Below are 10,373 nucleotides of genomic sequence, written 5' to 3' on the forward strand. Positions count from 1 at the left end.
TGTTTTTCAGCTTTAAAAACTGTTGCTTCAACGGTGTTTTTTGCATATTTTTTTTAATTAATGAACTTTTTTAATGAATAATGAAATGTCAGTGTCAACTGTCAGTGTCAAAAACATAGTTGCAAGTTATAACCTAAAACGTTGTTTTGATTTATTTCTGTTAGTTATTTATGATGTTATCCGTTATAAATGTATGCAAAAACATGTACAACAGTTCATTTCTAGCCTTACAAATTAGATTTAAATCAAAAACACACTGGGTAACATATATGTCCTTGTTCACTCTTTTTGGAAATCTAACGAGCGTTATCATGAATAATTACTTTATTTTGTCTTGCAGGCTAAATTAAAAAAGAAAACTAGTGCAAAGTACAAGGCTCAGAACCACTTTGACGAGTTCTACGGGTCGGTTTTCGGTGACAAATGGAAGCCCATGAAAGAGGCGATGTTGCGGCGCTCCAAGTACGTCGCAGTCGTAAATAACTACGGCGACGCCGAGGAAACGGTCGAGTATCTCACTAAAAGAGGTAAACTGAAATCATTTAGTGCATAACTATTCCTTTTTCTTCTCTTATCACTTTATTCTAGTTTTTCATTATGATGATGTTTTCCATACTGACGAATTCTCCAAATGGGCAAAGGTATGTCGACGCTGACGCTAGTTTTAGAGAATTTTTTTCTTCTCATAGTTATTAACTCCTACGTACAATCAAACAAAAGGACAGATAAAAATTTGTAAATAAATACAAAATAATTTATATATAACTTGAACATTTGATATCTACATAATATTTTTTTCTCATTTGCAGGTGCACACTGCCTAAAAACCTTGATGTCTGTACAGCAAGAGTTCCACAAGCAGTATCCACCCACACCATCACCCGTGGATACACAACACTCACACACTAATAGCAGACTAGAACAATACACAACTAAGCTGCAGTCTGATGAAATATCCAATGTGTACTCACAGAAGGATGGTGTTCCAGAGAAACTAGAGTTACGTGATGTTACTCTTCGAAGCAGTGAAGAGGAAAAGAAAGTGGATAGAGGGTGGGTAGAAAGGCAAATACATGTATGTCTAATTGTAACAATGAACACACCTTTACCTGTTTTTTGTTGTCATTTTTGTTTATTGAAGAATTTTTTACAAGGGAGCATAATTTAACTCCCTTTCCACTTTATTTTATGACCCGTCAAGATATATGGGCTAATCTTAAAATATTAAGAATTAAACACCTGCATGGAAATTTTGCATAAAATTAAATTTGTTTTGTATATTTTCATTTCAAATTCTTTAGGAAATCAACAAGCATTACCTTGGAGCAGTCTCTAGCGGAGGCCCAGATAGACACCTCGCGCATTGTGGACCCATCCATGGGGCTCACATCAGAGGCTCTGTACCAGTACCTGCCAGCCACACAGCTGAAGGGCATGGATGACTGGGTACCAGAGTCACTGCACTACTCTTATTTAACCAGTAAGTTTTTGTAATAGATTTTATAGGAAATTCCCAAAAAAACATTATGGTCATGTATACGAAAATTCAGACTCCGTGGGAATATTGGGGTAAAAAGTAACTGTTATTCCAGAGATCTATTTACATGCCAAAATTTATCCAAACTCGTCCATCACAACTGATTTGCATAGCAAAAATAAAAATGTTTGTTATCGAAAGCATCTTTTTCTTTTCTTATTCCAGAAGACAAAGATTTCCCTCTAGTAATAGAACCAGAGACAGAATTTACGTTTCCTGAACACTTAAAAGTTTATACATATGAAATGGGCAGCGACTGGACCATGTTCCCTGAACCAAAGAGGTGCAAAACCAGTAAGTATGTGCAAGAGTTTTCATTTTCTCTAATTTTGCATGTGTTTGTCTTTAGATTGATAAGTTTTCCTTATCAATCTTTGTTTCGAAAAAACGTTTGAAAGAAGATTTTCAAACTTATTTGATTAATATTAATTTACATACTTTTTTGCTTTGATAATTTAATAATAAATGAAACTGAAAAGTCAATAAACTTTCCTCACTTAACATAAAAGCTTGTATTAGATTTTTTTAACAAAATTTTATTACTGAACTATTTGTTTTAAAACATTGTACGGAGGTGCGGAACCCTTCATGCGCGAGTCGCTCGCACTCGCACTTGACCGATTTTTTATTAATGAACTAAAAGAATTTCCTTGCTCACCTTATCCCTACCCTATTTGCTGCTGATTTTTATTGTATTTATTGTTTCAAAGTCAGTCAGTAATAAAGCAACGTTTCAGAGGTATTCAACTACTACCCAATGGACTGCGGCAGCGTGGCGAGCGTGCTGGCGCTGTGCCTGCGGCCCGGCGAGCGCGTGCTGGACCTGTGCGCGGCGCCGGGCGGCAAGGCGCTGGCCGCGCTGCAGACGCTGCTGCCCGCTGTGCTCGTGTGTAACGACGCGTCGCTGTCCCGCGGCAACAGGTGAGCGCGCCGCCCTGTGCTGCGGCCCGGCGAGCGCGTGCTGGACCTGTGCGCGGCGCCGGGCGGCAAGGCGCTGGCCGCGCTGCAGACGCTGCTGCCCGCTGTGCTCGTGTGTAACGACGCGTCGCTGTCCGCGGCAACAGGTGAGCGCGCCGCCCTGTGCTGCGGCCCGGCGAGCGCGTGCTGGACCTGTGCGCGGCGCCGGGCGGCAAGGCGCTGGCCGCGCTGCAGACGCTGCTGCCCGCTGTGCTCGTGTGTAACGACGCGTCGCTGTCCCGCGGCAACAGGTGAGCGCGCCGCCCTGTGCTGCGGCCCGGCGAGCGCGTGCTGGACCTGTGCGCGGCGCCGGGCGGCAAGGCGCTGGCCGCGCTGCAGACGCTGCTGCCCGCTGTGCTCGTGTGTAACGACGCGTCGCTGTCCCGCGGCAACAGGTGAGCGCGCCGCCCTGTGCTGCGGCCCGGCGAGCGCGTGCTGGACCTGTGCGCGGCGCCGGGCGGCAAGGCGCTGGCCGCGCTGCAGACGCTGCTGCCCGCTGTGCTCGTGTGTAACGACGCGTCGCTGTCCCGCGGCAACAGGTGAGCGCGCCGCCCTGTGCTGCGGCCCGGCGAGCGCGTGCTGGACCTGTGCGCGGCGCCGGGCGGCAAGGCGCTGGCCGCGCTGCAGACGCTGCTGCCCGCTGTGCTCGTGTGTAACGACGCGTCGCTGTCCCGCGGCAACAGGTGAGCGCGCCGCCCTGTGCTGCGGCCCGGCGAGCGCGTGCTGGACCTGTGCGCGGCGCCGGGCGGCAAGGCGCTGGCCGCGCTGCAGACGCTGCTGCCCGCTGTGCTCGTGTGTAACGACGCGTCGCTGTCCCGCGGCAACAGGTGAGCGCGCCGCCCTGTGCTGCGGCCCGGCGAGCGCGTGCTGGACCTGTGCGCGGCGCCGGGCGGCAAGGCGCTGCCGCGCTGCAGACGCTGCTGCCCGCTGTGCTCGTGTGTAACGACGCGTCGCTGTCCCGCGGCAACAGGTGAGCGCGCCGCCTGTGCTGCGGCCCGGCGAGCGCGTGCTGGACCTGTGCGCGGCGCCGGGCGGCAAGGCGCTGGCCGCGCTGCAGACGCTGCTGCCCGCTGTGCTCGTGTGTAACGACGCGTCGCTGTCCCGCGGCAACAGGTGAGCGCGCCGCCCTGTGCTGCGGCCCGGCGAGCGCGTGCTGGACCTGTGCGCGGCGCCGGGCGGCAAGGCGCTGGCCGCGCTGCAGACGCTGCTGCCCGCTGTGCTCGTGTGTAACGACGCGTCGCTGTCCCGCGGCAACAGGTGAGCGCGCCGCCCTGTGCTGCGGCCCGGCGAGCGCGTGCTGGACCTGTGCGCGGCGCCGGGCGGCAAGGCGCTGGCCGCGCTGCAGACGCTGCTGCCCGCTGTGCTCGTGTGTAACGACGCGTCGCTGTCCCGCGGCAACAGGTGAGCGCGCCGCCCTGTGCTGCGGCCCGGCGAGCGCGTGCTGGACCTGTGCGCGGCGCCGGGCGGCAAGGCGCTGGCCGCGCTGCAGACGCTGCTGCCCGCTGTGCTCGTGTGTAACGACGCGTCGCTGTCCCGCGGCAACAGGTGAGCGCGCCGCCCTGTGCTGCGGCCCGGCGAGCGCGTGCTGGACCTGTGCGCGGCGCCGGGCGGCAAGGCGCTGGCCGCGCTGCAGACGCTGCTGCCCGCTGTGCTCGTGTGTAACGACGCGTCGCTGTCCCGCGGCAACAGGTGAGCGCGCCGCCCTGTGCTGCGGCCCGGCGAGCGCGTGCTGGACCTGTGCGCGGCGCCGGGCGGCAAGGCGCTGGCCGCGCTGCAGACGCTGCTGCCCGCTGTGCTCGTGTGTAACGACGCGTCGCTGTCCCGCGGCAACAGGTGAGCGCGCCGCCCTGTGCTGCGGCCCGGCGAGCGCGTGCTGGACCTGTGCGCGGCGCCGGGCGGCAAGGCGCTGGCCGCGCTGCAGACGCTGCTGCCCGCTGTGCTCGTGTGTAACGACGCGTCGCTGTCCCGCGGCAACAGGTGAGCGCGCCGCCCTGTGCTGCGGCCCGGCGAGCGCGTGCTGGACCTGTGTGCGTGCGTGTGTGTGTGCGTTTCCACCGGAGATGTACGTGGTAGCTGAGCAGCACGAAGATGTGGTTGTGACTGTTTCGACCAAAGATGTGCGAGGTAACTGAGCGGGGCGAGGATGCATAGCAAGGGCGTGTAGTGGGCTCTTTACAAATAAGCGAGCGAGGTGCGGTGAGGCGGGAGCGCCACTGGCCGCAACACTAGTGACTGAGTATATTGCAACAAATTCCTTGCACGCATCTTTCCCTTGTTTGGTATATACAAAAACCTCGCTTTTGTAAATTTTTCGATTCTGTTCAATTGAACAGCATTTAGCATCGATTTTCTTACTATAGTCCATTCGCGTTAAGAAAATAGTGACTCATCGTTGTCACTCAGCTTAGCCACGCCCCTTGACCAATTAGAACATAGTAAATTAGAAAACCTTGTTCACATTGACCATTTGAAGTAAGCCCTTCAGACAGTACAGACGTGTCTTTTGTCAATTTTAAAAATGGATACCTCACCTGTTCATATTAGTTGACGAAACCGCCAAAGCAAATGGAATTGACATCCTCCGCCTACCATCGTACCATTGTAAACTCAATCCAAAAGAGTTGGTTTGGGCTCAAATATAAAAATATATTGCTGTCAATAACTCCACATTTAAAACTTAAAGACGTAGAAAAAGCTGTTTTACGACGGAATAGTAACAATAGACTTACAAATGGAAGAAATGCCTGGAGCACGTGGTCAGTGAAGAAAAAAACATGTGGGACTTAGACGATATTATGGAACTCGCAGAACAGAATTCTTTTATTATAAACTAGCTTTTGCCCGCGACTTCGTCCGCGTGGAATAGTAACTTTGGAAAGTATTTAATTTATTTAGGGTACCTATTCTGCCAATAATAGCACATAGAAACTTCTACGGTTTACTGAAAATAACCTATTTTAATACATTGCTTTATATCTAAACTATTTTTTTTGTTCTTCCATTCTTTGGTAAAACATAAGTATTCTACCCTGCCAACACAAAAGGACTAATTCTTTATAGTGAGCTCTTGACATCTTACGTCTTGTATGTATTGTAAGTTAGGAGGGTAGGATTATAATTAAGACGGCATTCTTACTAAGCATTGCTACACATATTTCTATACTTATAGTAAATTTGTTTGGAATTCCTTACGAACTTTCATCCCCATATTTTCAAGTAGGTATGAAAAATGACGAAATTTGAAAAGAGCCGGAACAAATGTTTTTTAGGGTTCCGTACCTCAAAAGGAAAAAATGGAACTCTTATAGGATGACTTTGCTGTCCGTCCGTCCGTCTGTCTGTCAAGACCCTTTATCCCGTAAACGTGCGGAGTATTTATCGAGTTGAAATTAAAACCTAAACTCAAAAAAAGTTATAGGGTACTTTCGGCTGTCCTAGAAAACTTGAAATTTTGTATAAAGGAAGCTCTTATAGCAAATTTTATTCCTTTATAGCAAAATAAGTAAGAAAAATCTGAAAATCATAATTTTTCATGTCTGACTGTCTATGTTAATAAGCCATGTAAAATGACCCCACATTGCGTACATTTTGCTTATGAGCTTGGCTCTGCTAACACTTGATATTCATAAATACCTATGCACGGACCCTTGACGCGCGAGTTCGAGTCGATTTTAACCGGTTTTAAGAAGAAGAAGAATTAAAAAAAACGCTCGAACAATTATTTATCTCTTATCACGTGCCCAAATACCAAGTTTCATAAGGAAACATGGATTTATCTCGATAATGACGACCTTCCATATGAGCTTTCATCCCCTATTTCATCCCCTCACAGGTCGAATTTTCAAAAAAGCTAAAACACATACCGACTTATTTCTTATTAAGTGCCTAAATGCCAAGTTTCATGGTTTTATTTCCAACAGCGACGAACTTCCACCATATAAACTTTCACCCCTATTTCAACCCCTTAAAGCCTTTTTTTCGCGATAAAAGATAGCCTATGTTCTTTCCCATGGTCTTTTCTATCTCTGTACCAAATTTCATCCAAATCGGTTCAGCGGTTTTTGCGTGAAAGCGTAACAGACAGACAGACAGACAGACAGACAGACAGACAGACAGACAGAGTTACTTTCGCATTTATAATATTAGTATGGATAGTATGGATGTGAATGAAACTTCTGACGATTTTGATTTTTTTTTAAATAATTACGTAATATTTATATTTGAAAATAATGTGTAATATAAGACTGCTTTTATGAAATAAATAGTTTTATTTTGAACCCCAGTATGAATACGGCTTTAGTCTGCAGTTGCACTGATGAGTCACTATTTTCTTAACGCGAATAGACTATAAACCTTTGATATTATTGATTGAAGCCTAGAAATACGCTTGACCAGCACACTCGTCAACAGAATGGGCCGCATATTCCGCGACTACCTGATCGACTTCGAGACGAGCAACCTGTGGCGCGAGCGCGTCGTGCTGTCCACGTGCGACGGACGCGACTTCGTCGACGACGTCGGTTTCGATAAGGTAAGAGCTTATCCGGTTCGAAGGACCAACATTGTCATTTTATTTGTAGCTTCCAAACTATACAAGGCGTCTTGAAATGATTCCAAAATATTTGAAAAAACTGATCGATTTTTTTGGCTGAACATTCTAGTAAATATTTTTCGAGATTTTTTTAATGCGGTATTTGACAACTCTTGCGTTTAGCATGTCCTATTTATTATTAACGTCACATACTAGTATTTCTTTCTCTGTCTAATCTCGAGTTCAAACCTTTATAACTCTTTCATATGTAAAGGTAGTATAAAATTGTTTTTTTTGTTTGATAGCAATGTCAAATTTTAATTAATAAAATAAATAAAAAATAGTCAAATAACGTATTGCATGGATTTAAGAGAAAAACGACAAGACAAGATGACGAATTGTTTATTTTGTTCAGGTGCTAGTGGACGTGCCGTGCACAACAGACAGACATTCGATGAACGAGGACGAGAACAACATATTCCGGCCCGACCGCATCAAGGAGCGCCTGCGCATACCCGAGCTGCAGTCGCAGCTGCTCGCGTGAGTGTCAGCCCAGGTTTACACGGTGCCAGTCAAATGCCAGTAGCATTAGGACGTTTCCAACATTTTGACTCATTTAACTTGTACCAAAAATAAAAAATAAAATAGGTCTTTGCAGGGTTACACTAGATCTGTTGCTGTTCGAAGATAGGTACTTAAATGAAAATTTCTATTGCTTCATGACAAACACATTCCTCGCAACACGTCCACGCACATCTCTAGTGGATACGCAGCCTTAAGCGGCAATTACACTGCGTCGTTCACCTAATACGGTCGCCGAACTTGTTTCAAACTACTTCGGCGAACGACCGTCGTCTTTACATTAGTCTGTCCGTCTACTGCGGCGGCCATATTAAGGCGGTGGCAGCTGTCGCTCGCCGAATGCGGCCGACTACCGTGTTCTTTACACTTTTCAGTATAATACGGTATTTGACAACTCCTGATTTTGCCATATCTTAATATTATTATGAAAATATAGATAAACAGATAGTGTTTAGCAAAGAGAAAATTTAAATCGGTTGAAAATTGGTTTATAGTGATTTTTTGAAAAATCTATATACCTGTCTCTTTCTCAAACGCTTTTCTCTATGCAGCAAGTATGGCGGTACTGGCGTGTGACGTCACATGCCAGTATGTCTTTTCTGTCTAATCTTGCATTTCAAACCTTTATAACTTTGTTATTTGTAAAGGTAGCTTTAAAATTGTTTTTCTATTCGATAACAGGAATTGTGTAGTTTTAATTTATAAAACATATACAAAATAGTCAAATACCGTATTGCCGCTTTAGGTGCATTGCCACAGCGGTAATAACAACTCCCATTTGTCCAGTAACGCGCTGCAACTGGTCCGCGTGGGCGGCGCGGTGGTGTACTCCACGTGTTCGCTCAGCCCCGTCCAGAACGACGGCGTCGTGCACATGGCGCTCAAACACGCCTTCGAAACGAACAACATCGTGGCCACTGTCAAGTGAGTTTATCTAATTGATTTAAACATCCTATACAAGGTATCTTCCAATTCTAGGATTCGGGAACACAACCTGTAAACAAGCGTCGGAATTTTGATTCAAAGTGCGCGTTCTTCTTGGCAATGTCTTGGTCTTTCCGAGAGCGCTGGTAGTATAAAAGAGTGACATGTAACCTTTGTGGCCTACTTACAGAATAAACGTTTTGATTTCGTTTTTTTTTTCAATCAATTTAATAGTTTTTGTGAAGTTCCCAAACTGCACTAAAGGGCTGCGGCCAGCAGTGTGTATATGCCGGAGATGAGAATTCTTCGTTTAAACGACCGGATGGCCAAGTGGTTAGGAACCTGACTACGAAGCTTGAGATCCCGGGTTCGTTTCCCGGCCGAGGTAGATATTTGTATGAATAATACGAGTGTTTGTTCTCGGGTCTTTAATATGTATTTAAAAGTATGTATTTATCTACATAAGTTTATTTATCCGTTGCCAGTATCCATAGTACAAGCTTTGCTTAGTTTGGGACTGGGTCAATATCATGGGACACTTGACACCAATTGACCGTTAATTGGTGTCAGTGTCCCATGATATTAATTTATTTATTTAAAAAGAAACCTTGCCAAGGTGTATATCTTACTGCAGTGGATCCATTTATTTTTCCCTGTAGCTATTTTATCAATTGATGATTCCTAAATTTTAGATATGTTTCACGCACGACCAACCCTCATGTCGGCAGTAGAATATTGACTAAAGTGCCATCTCTCGGTTGTTACAGAGACCTCAGCGGCCCACTAGCAGGCTTGTCCAGCACGCTATCGCTGTGCGCGGGCGGCGCCGCGCCTCGCTATGGGCAACTCGTCGTCCCCACCATCGAAGCTAACTTCGGTCCTTCGTATATCGCCAGGCTCGTTAGGGTCAAATAGGTAGGTATGCTCAGAACTGTAGATTTTAAGCTATCCACCAAAAGTTGCGAAGGAAGACTCTTAAAAGCGAAGCTTGACTTGAGAGAGAAAAACATTACACATTTTCGATACATAGAAAAATTATACATTTGAATGAAAAAAAAGGTATAATGAAACTTGATGGTATCACAAGATTTAAAATGGATAATTGATCAATTCAGGTGTTGCTGAATGAACTCGTGCAGCGTTTCGGCGTTAGCATTTTGTTTTGTGTTTCTGATAGTTGGGTCTGTGTGACACTAATGTTTTGATTTCTACATGAAAACACATGTGTCGTACAGACGTAGCTGTCTTATACGTGGGGAAGTGGAGCAAGTCTTAAAACGGAGTCTTTACAATATTTTTTAAACACGCTGCCAGGAAAACACAAAATGTCCAGAATCTTATGTAACACTGGTCGTGCCATGCTTATACTTCTAATTGTCTGCATTATTTAAGACTTTATGCTACATTAGTCAATCTTAAACTATTTCTCTCGAACACTAGATCACTAGTTTAATATGTTATATGTTCATGTTTTATATATCGATCGTGTATATGAAATAGGAAATAAAAAAATGTTGTGCAGACATCTCTCCTTTTATTTATGATTCATTGGTTAAACCCACTGCTCGTTTACATAATTATGACGTAAAGCTCGTGATCCGCGTTATATAATACACGAATAACTATGACGCCTAGACTAAACAGCGTTTTGATTCATTGCCCAGCAAAATGTAGACATAGCAATTAGATCATTCTATTGATACGTGCTGAAAATCATGTGTTACTGTAATAAAATGACGCAGTCATGGTACAGTTTACTACACGTTATTTTCTTAGTTTATTTATAGCTTACTTCCTTATAATTATTTTTTCCTTAAAACAACAAATAGGTAAATGACATCA

The 10,373-nt window shown here is 45.8% G+C and overlaps 1 protein-coding gene across 1 annotated transcript; it reads left to right on the plus strand.

The window, feature by feature from the left end:
- Positions 1–77: 77 nt before the first annotated feature.
- Positions 78–10,054, plus strand: l(2)10685 (5-methylcytosine rRNA methyltransferase l(2)10685). Its single transcript, XM_074106083.1, has 10 exons — positions 78–260; positions 341–527; positions 810–1,053; positions 1,302–1,480; positions 1,703–1,831; positions 2,275–2,458; positions 6,905–7,025; positions 7,441–7,565; positions 8,394–8,531; positions 9,299–10,054. Exons 1-10 carry the CDS (start codon positions 171–173, stop codon positions 9,444–9,446), a joined length of 1,545 nt encoding a protein of 514 aa, XP_073962184.1. The 5' UTR covers positions 78–170; the 3' UTR covers positions 9,447–10,054.
- The last annotated feature ends 319 nt before the right edge of the window (positions 10,055–10,373 follow it).

This window comes from Choristoneura fumiferana, chromosome 23 (genome assembly GCF_025370935.1).
Source record: "Choristoneura fumiferana chromosome 23, NRCan_CFum_1, whole genome shotgun sequence".
In the NCBI taxonomy this organism is placed as follows: domain Eukaryota; kingdom Metazoa; phylum Arthropoda; class Insecta; order Lepidoptera; family Tortricidae; genus Choristoneura; species Choristoneura fumiferana.